Genomic DNA, 15,289 nt, shown 5'->3' with positions numbered 1-15,289 from the left:
GCTGAGACAACTGAATCAGGTAGAGCATTCCAGACTTCAAGAACAACAACAAAAAATCAAAAATCATTTTTTTAAAAAGTTTTTTATTTTCTTTTAATTTTTTACACATCTCTTCAAGTAAGCAATGTGGTTCCAGATTACAGCATTCATACATAGTCATAATTACATTTCCAACTTTCTTATCTAATTTCATATCAAATCATTATCTATTCCACTGATCTTTGAATAAATTCTCATTTCATATTTCAATTCATTAATTCAATATCAAAAACATTTCATCCTCACCTATATTTTCCACTCTTTATCCCCTAATTTCCATTTCCAGCTTACCACCTTTTTTATTTTACATTGTTATCTTCATTAACTTTCTCAAAGCCAATATATAATAAACAAACAAAAAAGAATAAAAATAAGATAAAACTAATATGTTCAGGATCCACATGGTATATCCCCCAATTTTCAATAAACCTTATATTTATTCTGGCGATATTCATATAACCATTTCATATTTTCTCTTTGTTTCCACAGCCAAAGTTTACCTATGAGATTTTATTGCATTTTCATTCCCCTCCTTTTTAATCATTATATAATAATCTCATTACAAATACTTTACAATATAATCCTTTCTGGTTTATCGTATTCTCTGTTTTCTTATATCCTTTATATAATCAATTACATTTTCTATTTCAAAAATTGAATTTTTAACAGTCAAGTTTAGAATGGTTTACACTGAGTTTAAAATGGCAGTTCGCACACCTATTATTGCGATTAAAACAGAAAAATGTTGCTTACAGGTAAACATTACTACGTACAATTTTGTATGCAATACCAATCAATCAAACGTTTATTGTCAATGCACAGCATGTGTTCAATGAAATTGAAAGTCTGACCTAAGTCTACCGCAAGCGATGCAGTTCCAGGTTATCCAAACCAAGAATTTTGAGCCTAGTAGCGTAGGGAATTTGATTGTGTACAGAAGAGTGTTAAATTGTTCTCACTGTCAGGAAATTTCTCCTTCATTCCAAATTGCTTCTCTCCTTGATTAATTTCCAACCAGCCTTCAGGTGCTTTGGAGAAAGCTTGACTCCTTCTTCTTTGTGGCAGTCGTTTTCTTAATTATATCCCAGAGCTTTATTATTTTTACAAATAAGCTGAGGGGCCAAACGTATCCAACATGTCTTTCTTCCTCTTATATTCCCCCAGGACAACAACCTTGTGAAGAGGGTGGGGCTGAGAAGAGAGTGACTGGCCCAAAATCACCCAGCCCGCTTTCATGGCTAAGGCGGTACTAGAACTCCCATGGTCTCCTGTTTTGTATCCAGGTGCCTTACCCACTAAACCATTAAACTGGCACTGGCTTTTCTTTCATAGAAATCTGACTTGAGGCATCAAACGTTGCTTAGACTTGTTCATTTTCATTTTTTAATATATTTGTCAGCTTTGGAAGCCATATTGAGATCCGATGCATCCACGCTGCCACAACTGAGCGTGGGAAAGTGGAAGAGGGGAATCCATTGCAGTATATCTAGTTAGACATAATAAAATTCTTTTTCTGATTCAAGGTCAGGTAGTGTTGCACATAGTGAAAAGGAAGTCTTGCTTTGGGATGGATGGTGATTGGGCCATGTGATGTGGTAATGGGTGCAGGGGATGGATTTGTAGTTTTTACTTATTGCAAGGAAGCCTGGAACTTTCAGATTCTGGATTCCACAGTTGTGCCGGTTACTATCCAAATAAAAGGAACTTCTGAGAGATGTCTGTCTTGGAATTATTGGTTGGAATGGAGGTTTGCTGGAACGCTGACAATATTTTTTATTGTTTACATATAAATATATTGAATACAGTGTAATTGGCCATGGCATTCCAATTGCCATAAAACAGAAGTAAAAAAACAAAACAACATATATGCAAATTTATATGTACAAATTTTTGTACAAAAATTTCTGACCCTCATATAATATATCAACTCCTCTATCATTCTAATAGTTACATTCTTCTATCGATAAATTAGGTAGTGTCTCTTTCCAAGTCCCCCTCACCTGATTCTTTCACCTTCCAACTTCTACCTCGTATTTCTAACCATTGATAAAACCTATTCCATGTTAAATAGTATTCTGTATCTCCCTTTCTCTTTTATTTTTAGCATTAGTCTGTCCATTTCTGGACAGTCTAGTATCTTCCTTGTTGTCTCATACTCTAACGGGGTGTTTTCATTCTCCCACTGTTGCGCGTATACAATTCTTACTGCAGTCAAAACATGTAATATTAAATATATTGTCCCTTTGTCATAACCCTCTGATGTGATACCTAGTGAAAACAATTCTGATTTGAAATCTATATATTGTTTTCATCATATTTTCTAGCCACGTATGTATTCTTCAGGGAAGCAACTCTCCACCCTCCGTTTTTCTGGGAACAATTTAGCAATTCTGGACAAATATCTACATCCCAGGAAACTAATAAATAAACATGTGACTCTCCTACTTCTTGGGTGACAGTGGTTACGCTGTGAGTTGTAAACCACCATTGCCAAATCCTGCAGGATGTATTTACATGACCAGTGGCTGCGTTAGTCATTAAGAGGAATAATAACTACAGTGATAAACAGCTCCAGCTCAAGTGTTATAGCCTCTCCATTACATCCACAAATGAAGTAAAACTTTAAATTGTTGAGATAATCAGTATGCAGAGAGGATGAAAACATCTCTAGTGCAAGGGTCTTCAAACTTGGCCTTCAAACTTGGCAACTTTAAGACTTGTGGACTTCCAATTCCCAGAATTTCTGAGCTAACATGACTGGAGGAGGAGCCATCATAACAATGATTATTGTTAATAAGAGCTGTGGTGGCGCAGTGGTTAGAGTGCATTACTGTGGGCTACTTCTGCTGACAGCCGGCTACCTGCAATTTGGCAGTTGGAATCTCACCAGGCTCAAGATTGAGTCAGCCTTCCGTCCTTCCGAGGTCAGTAAAACGAGGACCCAGATTGTTGGGGGCCATAATCTGACTCTGTAAACTGCTTAGAGATGGGTGTAAAGGACTGTGAAGCAGTATATAAGTTTAAGGGCTATTGCTATTGCTATTATTATTGCGAATAAAAAAGTTTAAAAACATTTAAAACTATGAGGTATAGCAAAAAATAATAACAATGGGCAAAGGGATATTAACAACAACAACAACAACAATAATAATAATAATAATATAGGCAACTCACTAATTAGCCAGTTCCCTGGGGTCTCCACGCCTAATATCACAACCCAGTCTTGAAGTTCCTTCTTTCTAACATAACAGTTTTCTCTGTTTGTTAAGGGAACCTTTTTTTTTTTTTTTAAAGACAAGCAGGATAGAACTTGTTGAATGCCATGGGAATTGTGGTTATAATCTCTTCTTTAATTACTGCGGCTGTTTGTCGTTTCCTGGTTGTAATTGTGTCAGCTACACAAAAGAGTTGCAAGGGCCAAGACTGGGCGTTTTAGAAATCATGTAAACCAATGGGAGAAAAGCATTGCTTACAAACAAACTCCCAGTTTGTTTTATCATAAAAGGCTTCGCGATTAATTTGCTAAGAGTTGTAGTGCCTGCCTAACAGGGCTGGTGTGTGCGGCGATACAGATTTAGATGGGCAACCTGAACCCCGAAGCATTGCACGATCCTGGCATGGGTAGGCCTCCGCTTACAGTATGGCCACAATTGAGCCCACCACCTCTGTTGTTAAATGAGACATTTGTTAAGTGAGTTTTGCCCCATTTTGCGTCCGTTCTGGCCACCGTTGTTAAGTGAATCATTCCCTTTGTTAAATTAGTAACCCGGTTGTTAAGTGAATCTGGATTTCTACATTGACTTGGCTCATCAGACGGTCACAATTAAGGGGATCATGTGACCCCGGGACACTGCAACTGTCATAAATATGAGTCAGTTGCCGAGCATCTGAATTTTGATCACCTGACCATGGGGATGCTGGAATAGAATAGAATAGAATAGAATAGAATAGAATAGAATAGAATAGAAAAGAAAATATGGAATGGAATAGAAATAGAATAGAATACAATAGAAATAGAATAGAAAATATGGAATGGAATGGAATGGAATGGAATGGAATAGAATAGAATAGAATAGAATAGAATAGAATAGAATAGAATAGAATAGAATAGAATAGAATAGAATAGAATAGAATAGAATAGAATAGACAATATGGAATGGAATGGAATGGAACAGAAATAGAATAGAATTCTTTATTGGCCAAGTGTGATAGGACACACAAGGAATTTGTTTTTGGTGTATATGCTCTCAGTGTACATAAGAAAAAATAAAATAAAAATACATTCATCAAGAATCATAAGATACAATACTCAGTGACAGTCATAGGTTACTAATAAGCAATCAAATCATACCAGGGAACAAATAAAACAATATAAATTGTAAAGATACAAGCGACACGGTTATAGTCATAAGTGGGAAGAGAGAGGTAATAGGAAGGATGAGAAGAATAATAGTAATACAAGTCTTAATAAACTAAATAGTTTGACAGTTATGGGAATGGTAACAATGGTCGCTAAGTGTGAAAAACGGACACAAGTCACTTTTGTTCAGTGCCTTTATAATTTTGAATGGTACCTGTTGTAAGTTGAGGACTCAATATCCAGTATGCCTACAAGGTTCAATTCTACTCTCATTTGGGATGGCTTATGAGTAATTCTACACCCACCTTCTAATTAGTTACTACAATCACAGCAAGTTTTCCTTTTTTTTTTTTTTTTTTCAAACTTAGCCTTCCTCTCTGCGGCCAACTGGTTCAACCGCTGTGTCGCTGCCTGTGTGAGACAAAAGATCTTTGTTGTGTACTTGGACGGCCAAAGTACATAGTCAGCAGATTGCTGTATTCAATTTTTTTAAAAAAATTATTTATTTTTCCCCAAACCCCACGCAGGATATCGCTCGGATTTAGGTTTTGGAATCTCGCAGTTTGCGGTGGGATATTCATTTGAAAGGAAGGGATCCCAACATGTTTTTCGGGTCTTGTTCCACTCGAAGAAGAAATACTGAGAAATATTTCTCCCTTTGCACAGAATTCCTCTGGATTATGCTCTACTTTTGTTTCCATTGTTATGGCTGATGTGAATCATCCAAGCCTGTTTCTGTATACTCTTGGGTCGTTCTTCCAAGAACAATGGGATATATTCATCCCTATAAAAGCTGCAGTTTTGGCCTTTTCAGCACAGCCTGTGTTCCCTTCTATAAAAATCAAATTTAAAAAATAAAATTAAATAAATAAAACCAGCTTCAGAATCGATTTTGAAGAAGGGATGGGTGTATTTTATTTAAAACATTTCTGCTTTTCGAAGTCTGTAGGATACTTTTGCATAGCGGGTTTCGGCAGCCCTCGCTAGCTGTATAAATTCTCAAGAATGATGAGTGTGTAACTCCAGTGTAGACTTAGTGTTACTTACTGCCTTACATCTGCTTCAGTGCATGATTAGGATAATACTGTTTGCGCTGTTTTGTTCATCTACAGCAGTAGAATAATTCACCTTTGAGATTAAAAACTCAAGTGTCCATGTTTATTCAAATATTTATATGTCTCTTTCCTCATGGAACAAGTGAGATTAAAAGGAGTCACGGAAGTGCAATAGGTAAATATTTTGATTCAAATATTAAGGTAAAGGTTCCCCTTGCACATATGTGCTAGTCGTTTCTGGCTCTAGGGGGCAGTGCTCATCTCCATTACAAAGCCGAAGAGCCAGTGCTGTCTGAAGACGTCTCCGTGGTCATGTGGCCGGCATGACTAAATGCCGAAGGTGCACAGAACGCTGTTACCTTCCCACCAAAGAGGTCCTTATTTTTCTACTTGCATTTTTTACATGCTTTCGAACTGCTAGATTGGCAGAAGCTGGGACGAGTAACGGGAGCTCACTCCGTTACACGGTGCTAGGGATTCGAACTGCCGAAATGCCGACCTTTCTGATCGACAAGCTCAGCATCTTAGCCACTGAGCCACTGTGTCCCTTTGATTCAAATATTAACTTAGCATTAATGGGTATACCAGGGGGAGGTCTAACCTTGGCAACTTTTAAGAGTTGTGGACTTCAACTCCCAGTATTCTCCAGACAGTTCACCATGCCAGCTGGGGAATTCTGGGAGTTGGAAGTCCACAAGTCTTAAAAGTTGCCAAGGTTGGACACCCCTGCTGCATACGGCCTCCTTATCTCCTTATCTCCCTTTATAGCAGAGTTCCCCCAACCTTTCCAGCCCAGCAGAGGAGGAAGAGAGCGGATGGCTCTTATGCAAGTGGCTCTTATGCACACCCACTGCTCGTGCAAATGGAGTGCCCCCACTCGCCCGCTGCTGGCACCAGTGGGGATGTTCCCGTGCTTGCCCGCCACTTCTGCGGCCCACTTCCGAATGGCTCAAGGTGTCAGCATTCCAACCAACCAACTCCAAATCAATGAACTCTGAGACAAACATTTCCTCAGAGTTCCATTTTATTAGAGTTGTCCTATTGGCACATCTGAGAAAACCTGGATCTGAGAGTTCCAGGTTTTCCCTTCCCCAAAAGAAATTCAAAGATCCCTCCCCTGCACCTATCAGTCCATCGCATGGCCCAATCAAATCTTCATCCCAACTGGAGACATCTTTCCAGACACTCCCCTCCAGGTGCAGGGAAACATGTCCTTGACTCTCTGAGAAAAGAATGTTGTTGTGTCTAATTCTTCCACTATGACCCGGGTGGCTTTTCACAGGCATGAGATAGCTTTACTTACTTGGTCTGCTAAAGGCCAAGCCTTTCTTTGTTGGCAGTCCTTCCTCTCTTTGGGTTTTGAAACGAGACACTTCGGAGCTAGCTCATTAAACTATTTGGAGCAACTCCTGACAAATCTACTGATTCAACAAAAGCTTTTTCAATCTCATAATGAGGGGGCAGAAATTTTGCAGACTGTTTTCTCTCTGCTTCCCTTCCGCTCCTTTTAATTCCTCCTTCCAGCCAGAAAAAATAGCACTGGGAGAGCATTGGAAATGAGAATTCCCCCTCCTCACCATCGCATCCTTTCCTGCTTCCCTACTCCTTTCCCTCCCTCCACAAAGAAGATGGCTTAGATATTTCTTTAGATGGTTATTTTATTTGAAGAGAATGTCAGTGAAAGTGCTAATTGTTTCAGGCAGCTAATGAGACAGGTAGCCAAAGTGAGGAAATGCCCTAGCAGGGTATTTGAAATTGCAGCACACTGGGAATTGGGGAAGAAAGATGATATAGGAAAAAATAGTAGCTTTTCCAATACCTGAATTCAAATGTGTTGATTCTCTTGTTTCTGTTTCTACAGTGGGCCAGTTGGTTTCGGGTTTCCTTTGCACACTTGGTGATCTATCTATCTATTTATCTATCTATCTATCTATCTATCTATCTATCTATCTATCTATCTATCTATCTATCTTTGGTTATTCAGGTTTTCTCCCGCGTAAAATTGGAAGTATCTTGGCAACGTTTCGATGAAGTCTCATTCATCATCTTCAGGCTTGTGTCTTCGGCTTTGTGCTACTCCGAGAAGCACAAAGCCGAAGACACAAGCCTGAAGATGATGAATGAGACTTCATCGAAATGTTGCCTAGAGACTTCCAATCTTACGTGGGAGAAAACCCGAATAACCAAAGATCCATATATAAATACCCAGAACCTCAGAATATATATATATATATATATATATATATATATATATATATATATATATATATATATATATATATATATACACACACACACACATTCTTAAGTTTTGCGGGTACTTACATGTATGGCATTCGGCTTTGTTCGGTATTTTCCCACGTCATTGTAGTTGTTCTTTTAAAGTTGTAGCAACGCTTTCAGCAGAATCTCATCTGCCATCATCAGGCTTCTGTATAGTGTTCGTCCGTGAGTCAGTCTGACTCACGGACGAACACTTACAGAAGCCTGATGATGGCAGATGAGATTCTGCTGAAACGTTGCTACAACTTTAAAAGAACACTATAATGACGTGGGAAAATACCCAAACAAAATACCATACATGTAAATATATATATATATATATATATATATATATATATATATATATATATATAATATATATATATATATATATATATATATAATGTTTTCGTGGCTATTTGTATGTATGGTATTTAGGTTTTCTTCGGGTATTTTCCCACGTCTTAATATTTGTGCTTTTATTATAGCGACGTTTTGGCAGAATCTCATCTGCCATCCTCAGGCTTGTGTATTGGGTTCTTTTTAATCTTGTGTGTCAGGCTTGGCGGGCAAATATATTGGAAGGGCCCTTGGAGGTCTTCTAGCCTAACCACTTGCTCAAGCAGGAGGCATTTCATTACCAAACTAGGTCACTTCATCCATGCAAGAAGGAAATGAGGTGACGACACTCCCATGAACGCTGAAAGGCAAGCCACTAGAATATAAATAGAGTAAATCCTACTCCCTCTAGCACTGATGATGTGACTAGTTTGGTAGTGAAACGTCTGCAAGAAAAGGGAGTACCAGGGACCCCACAATTCAACCCTAAAAATATTCTCTTCTATTGATAGAATATTTACTTCACTAAATTCTTTTTTCTTTCTTTTAGTGTTCATCTTATTTAAGAGTCAATTATGAAAAAGCTAGTGCTGAAAACTGTAAACATGTTATGAAAGTAATATGTTTCAGAAGTTTAAAATATGATGATGTGAACAGGATTATTTAGTGGGTTAGTAGGTTATGTAAATTAATGTGCCATCCGTGGCAGTAGATATTCCTCCTACAGGAATATGTAAATGTTGTTTAAAATTTTAAAGAAGGCATTAAAGGGGAATGCTAAAAGCTAGACAACTGTGAAACTAAAAGGACCTGTAAAGATATAGAGGTTTTCATATTCCCCCAAACCTATCCTAATTAATTCGACAATAATTATTTATTACTGTTCTCTGCCATGGAGAGAAGCATAATTTGTTTTGTCTTGTAATTAGAACAAACAAAGCCAGCTATTTTGAGTTTTGCTAAAAGCTGTGCTTAGGGCAGTAAGGATTGAAAAAAAATAAGGGTTGTTTAAACAGACCTATGAGCTGTCCACAGTTGTCCACAGAAAAGCCTCCCCCCCCCAGACAATTGTATACATGTCTTAGGGTATTGTTCTGGGGAATGCAGTGGAATATAATCTCAGATTTTCATTTCATAGATTTAAGGACGTAGAATGGATGTCCTCTTGTCCAGCCCCCTGGCTCAAGCAGGAAATCTTATATCATTCCAGACAAATGGCTGTCCAGGGTCTTCTTGAAAACCTCCAGTGATGGAAACCACCCCCACAACTTCCTTCTCTTCTCTCTCTCCCTCTCTCTTCCTCCCTCCCTCTCGATCTTGCATAGCCTGTGAAAGGAGATAACAGAGATAGCTATGTGCATATATATATATACAGGTGCACACAAAACACACACCCCACCTATACTTGTCTGGTGATGTACTTAGATAACCAGTGCTCTTGACAGACGTGGGAGGAGAGAAGATTAAAGAAGAAGGTTGACAGGAGAAGAGAGAGAGTCAAGTGAGCCAACTTGAAACAGATATTAGGTGTGACTGAGATATCAGAAAATACAGAAAAATACAGATTGACAGAGTTGGAGGGGACCTTGTAGGTCATGTAGTCCAACCCTCCTGCCCAATCAAACCCTACACCATTTCTGACAGAAGGCAGTCCAGTCTCTTCTTGAAAGCCTCCAGTGATGAAGCTCCCACAACTTCTGAAGGCAACTTCTGTTCCATCGGTTGATTGTTCTCACTGTCAGAAAGTTTCTAGGTTAAATCTCTCTTTGTTCATTTTCCATCCATTATTCCTTGTCTGGCCTTCAGGTGCCTTGGAAAATAGCTTGACCCCGTTCTCTCTCTGGCAGCCCTTCAAATATTGGAAGACTGCTACACTGCCTCCCCTTGTCCTTCTCTTCCCTAGACTAGCCATGCCCAGTTCCTGCAACAGTTTATCGTGTGTTTCAGTCTCCAGTCCCCTCATCATCCTGGTTGCCCTTCTCTGCACTTTTTCTAGAGTCTCAACATCTTTTTCATAGCATGATGACCAAAACTATTCTCGATTATGTTAGAATCTTAAGGCATGTCCTGTCTTAAGGAAATTTGGTTCTTAATTAATGCATGAGAAAATGTTGTTAAATGTTCTTGTGAACTCCGGATCAGCTGTTTGGCAAGGAACTTAATCTCTGTTATTGTTTTTTTCTTCTCAAGGGTTGCCACTTTCAAGCCAGGGACAAGGTGTTCTGCAGATTCTTCCCCAGATTTTGATAGCGATCTTTCTAATGTCAACTCAGCATTCAAAACTGTTGTGTTGCATTTGTCCCTTTCGTGTCTAGGGTGAAGGATCGTGCAGTATTGTGAGCAAAAAGCAGATTATCAACAAATGATCTACTCTGTTGAGCCTCCCAAATATGCTTTTTCAAAAGGCAGCTGGACTTTCTTGGTGTTTTTCACCCCCATTGAAAGCATTTCGCTTCTCATGCAAGAAGCTTCTTCAGTTCTTCAAGAACTGAAGAAGCTTCTTTGGATGAGAAGCGAGATGTCTTCAAGGAAAAACAAAAAGTCCAGTTGCCTTTTGAAAAAGCACCTTTGGGACAACCATGACCTGGATGACTTGAGAATCTCCATACAAAAATTTGGTGAGAAATTTTAGATCCTTCCGTAGATTTGTCATCAGAAGAGGGGGAGTAGTCTCTGTCCTCTCTTTTTAGCTGCTTGGTGATGTGTATAAATCTAGAAAATTTACAAAAATGCAAATTGACTTACTTGCTCACCAATAATTTGTAAATAGCTATTTTTCATAGTTAGGACTGTCAAAGGTTGAAAGCAAGGAACCAGCCACCCAAGATAATTCTTCCTTTAATCCTTGGGTTTCCTTTTTCACTTTCCCTTGGAGATTCAGAGGCTGTACCAGTTTTCCTTAGGATTGCAAAAATCTGGTTGAAAAAGTTAAGATGTTTTTCAGAGGCCAAAGCATTGCACCCAGACAGCTTCCATGGTAACTGTAATATTCTGTAGATTTACTGAATGATATTTAAGTCTTTGCAAGGACTTGGTCACAGTTAAATGTAATTTTGTGAGCCTATTAATGCTGCTGCAAATAAAGTTAGAAATGTGAAGCTGACCTAATAGTATATTGGCTGCTGGCTTATATATGTTTTTTTTTTTAAATGATTATAATTGCAAAAGTAAAAACTAATATAAATTTTAAAAAGGGAAGCGAAGGGAAGGAGAAAGGGGAGGGAACATAAAGAGAAAGGGGAGAGAAAGGAGAGGAAAGAGGGAAGAGAAGGAGGAAGGAAAGGAGAAAGGAAAGGGGAGGAGAAAGGGGAGGGGAAGGAAGGAGGAAGGGAAGAAAAAAGGGGAGGGAAAGGGAGGGAAGGAAAGGAGGAAGAGAAGGAGAAAGGGAGGGAAAGGAAAGGAAGAGAAGGAGAAAGGGGAGGGAAAGGAAAGACTTCCAACTTTCATCACAAGAAGTATAAACAATTTACAACCTCTTCTTAATTTACAGCTATTGGTCTCTTCATCTCATGCCCCAACTCTATAAACAAACCCATAAAGCATCATCTTTTCAGTCCCAGGGTTGGCAAAAGAGTTGCCCCAAATAACAACTTATCTATTTGAACCTTGATCAACTCAATCAACTTTATACTCCTTTCTTTTACTTCAAGCAATTTTAATCTTTAGTTCATTCCAATAATGTCATAGAATTTGATTTCTGCAAAAGGTCATTTCTTCATTAAAGATTTGAAAAAAGGTATTATTTAGGCTGCTGGCCTTGATACAATGCCTCTCAGGTCTTGTGAAACACAGACTGAGTGGAAATCCTTAATGGAGAATCCATAACATTGTACTCAGGAGCGTCAAGTGTTGTTTACCAAGATGTTGTGGTCAGACCTGTCAGTAGACTATTTACCTGGGAAGCAGCAGGTTCAATCTGACTGGAGCTGACAGGGAAGGAAGCCTTGCAAATTGGAGTAACTTGTTGGTTGAGGAGGGAAAATGTTCTCCTGTTCGGCATTCTTCAAGGTTAAAATAGATTTTATTTTAGCTCTGATGTAAGCCATTTTTATGGGGGAGTAGTTACACTCATTTCCTGATGTTCTAAAGTTGTAAACCTAGAACTAAGGAGAACTAAGAACCTAGAACCTAGAATTAAGACAAAATGTCCTGACAAAACAATTCATCCGTGGAACAACTTGTCTCCAGAAGTTGTAAGTACTCATTGGAGGTTTCTAAGAAGAGATTGGACAGGTGTATGGGTTGGACTAGATGAACTCTAAGGTCTTCTCTTCCTCTCTTCTCTTCCTCTTCCTCTTCTCTTCTCTCCTCTCCTCTCCTCCTCCTCTCCTCTCCTCCCCTCCCCTTCCCTTCCATTCTGTCTTTCACTGCTGCAAAATGCCGTTCTTAGCTGCTTGTAATAGTGGTTTGCACATGTTTCATCACAGTCAAAGAAATTAATCATATATTGACATTCAAATAGTCCTGTCCTGAACCAATTTTTATTCAGATAATTACAACAACCTGTGGTGCTTTTGGGCTTTTTTAAAAAACTAGGTGACTGTTTGAGGTTCATGAAAGAAACAGCAGTCTTTCACTTAATTACTTTGGGTTGAATATGTTAATGTCTTTCCTAAATTTCCAAGCCTCAATTTCTCTGCCACCTGTTAATCTTCGTATGTTATTTTCCCACCTTTGTCTGCCACCAGCTGCTCACTTTCTAAGTTGTTCTGTGGTGGTAAGTAGACGTTGTTAAGGAAAAAAAGGGACCTCTTTTCTTAATACTTTGGTTATTTTGTGAATATATCAGTGGAAAACTTTCTATTTATCCACTCAAAGAGGAAGCCCATGGAATAGAGCTAGTCAGTGGACAGGAGATGCAGAAATACATAAAAGTTGGCCAGAGTCACTGATTTGGTGAGCATGTGACCATGGAGTCACCAATGGTCAAACCCAACTTTATGTCACCCAAGAAGATGGGTGCACCCTAAAGTAGACCACAAAAAGGAGAGATGGATTTATGACATCATTTTCTTTGGGCTGGTCTACTGTAAAAAAATGATACGGATGGTATAATATGGGATGGGTTAGGTACCATCTCAATAAACCTGAAGGCAATCATTCTAATTCTTGTCCTTAAAGGAGCAAGTGTGAAACCTTAATTCTTGTTCTTGTTCAGCTTCCCTACTTTGGAGAAGCAAGTCGCTTGCATTGGGAACTTACTAGTACAAAGATCTGGCTCAAAAACAGGAACTGTGAGAGGGACCTTGGAGTCTTAGTGGATGTGAGCCAGCCATGTGCAGCCGCTGCCAAAAAAAACTAATACAATCCTGGATTGTATAAACAGGCACAGAATCAAGATCACGTGAAGTATATTAGTGCAGCTTTACAAAACCCTAATAAGATCACACCTGGAATACTGCAACCAATTTTGGTCACCATACTACAAAAAGGATCTTGAGACTTTGGAAAAAGTTCAGAGAAGAGCAATTAAGATGATCAAAGGCCTGGAGACTAAAACATAGGAAGAACGGTTGCAGGTTTGGGGTCTGGCTAGTCTAAAGAAAAGAAGAATTAGGGGATGACATGATAGCAGTCTTTCATCATTTCATGGGTTGCCTCAAAGAAGGGGTCAAATTATTCTCCAAAGCACCAGACAGGGCAGGACAAGAAACAATGGATGGAAACTAATAAGGAGGGAAGCAACCTGGAATTAAGGGGAAACTCCTAGCAATGAGGACAATTAACCAGTGGAACAGCTTTGCTGTCAGAAATCGTGGGTGCTCCATCACTGGAGTTTTTTAAGAAGAGACTAGACAGCCACTTATTTGAAATGGCATAGGGTCTCCTGCTTGAGCAGGGGGCTGGACTACAAGACCTCTAAGGTCCCTTCCAGCTTCTATTCTATTCTATTCTATTCCCAGGTAAATAGGTAAGGAAAACACGGAGCTGATACAGGAATCAAATCAAAGAGAAATGCCGCAAATTTAATTGCCCTTCAACCTTTCTTTTTCTCCCCCAGGATCAACATATAGCGTTCTTTCCATAATGCCTTCGGATTCTGAAAGCAGTAGTTCTTTGAGCAGTACTGGTAAGTAAAGAGCTACATGTCTTGCCCTTTGGCTGTTTGGTTTGAATTGATCGTCAGTCTTGAATATATGCATTTTCTTACTCAAAAATCTACGCTTAGAATTGTGGTCACTGCTTGAAAGTTCCAGACCAATTCTATGTTTGAGAAAAGGATGTTTCTGAAAAAGGCTGGATTTCCATCAAGTAGTCTTCAATTTATGAGCGCAAAATTTCTGTTGCTAAGTTTTATTTTGTGTGCGTCTTGAGTGTGTGTGTGTGTATACTGCTATCTAGACTCTGTTTTTCAAACTTCTGTGTCCTTTTTCATAGCTGCAAACTATTCATAGATCAATTGTTCACCTGTAACTTTTTTTTAGTATTCTATGTCTTCATTGCTGCAAACTGTTCATAAATCAGGCGTTCATAAATCAGGCATAAATCAGAAGAAGTAGAATAGTTATATAAAAAACGTTATAGGTGACTATAACGTTTTTTATATAACTATTCTACTTCTTCTTCCTCTAGAATTTTGACCCTGTCTTGAGTTTATAGTGGACAGATCTTTTTAGTACTCTTTGAAATGCAACACTGACTTTAGGGTTGGTTGCTTGATTTTCATCCAGACTAAAATCCTGATGGTAACCTACAAATCTTCCGTTATGGCTGGCGACTCTTAAGCCAGTAATTCCAGTGTCTGAAAACCCTGAGTCTAAAGGAGGTGGCTTTGACCACACATTTCCTGCTAACAAGAGTGCTTAGGTTGCATTTCATACATTAGTACTTCATTAGTTATAGAGTTTCCAAGCAAGCTTTCTACCACGCCAGCGCTCTAAACAGTGCGTAAAACTTAGCCCTTACATGATTTAAGTGGGTGCTCAATTTGGTTTTATTTTCGGAATCTGATTTTAATTTTAGGGAGGCTTGGAAAAGTGTATGCATCTGAAGCAAAGTCCGGAAACACATCTGTCCGATACGCCTGTGGGAGCGATTCTCACGCAGCTGAAATCTTGGGGCCTTGATGCTAAATTATTCCTTGATCAAAACAGGGAATCATGGAGACTGTTTTCCCCACCCACCCACTCCAACACACAAACACACAAGGAAAGCACTTTCCCTTTAAGTGTGGCGAATGAGACCACAACAAGCATTCACACCCTGTTTGCATGAGAAATAGAAATTGTGTTTC

General features: G+C 38.9%; 1 protein-coding gene across 4 annotated transcripts in view; it reads left to right on the top strand.

The window, feature by feature from the left end:
• The window catches only part of DLG5 (discs large MAGUK scaffold protein 5), a 120,578-nt gene that overhangs the window by 23,779 nt on the left and 81,510 nt on the right, over window positions 1-15,289 (top strand). For all 4 annotated transcript variants that reach the window (XM_087963906.1, XM_087963905.1, XM_087963904.1 and 1 more), the window contains exon 2: window positions 14,057-14,125. In XM_087963906.1, coding sequence (XP_087820032.1) covers window positions 14,057-14,125 — 69 coding nt within the window. The remainder of the gene's footprint in view (window positions 1-14,056; window positions 14,126-15,289) is intronic.

This window comes from Notechis scutatus, chromosome 4, assembly GCF_049901735.1.
Source record: "Notechis scutatus isolate UNSWTSFEM ecotype Mainland chromosome 4, rNotScu1.2, whole genome shotgun sequence".
Lineage (NCBI taxonomy): Eukaryota > Metazoa > Chordata > Lepidosauria > Squamata > Elapidae > Notechis > Notechis scutatus.
The sequence above is the reverse complement of the archived record's forward strand: the minus strand, read 5'-3'. Positions and strand labels throughout refer to the sequence as shown.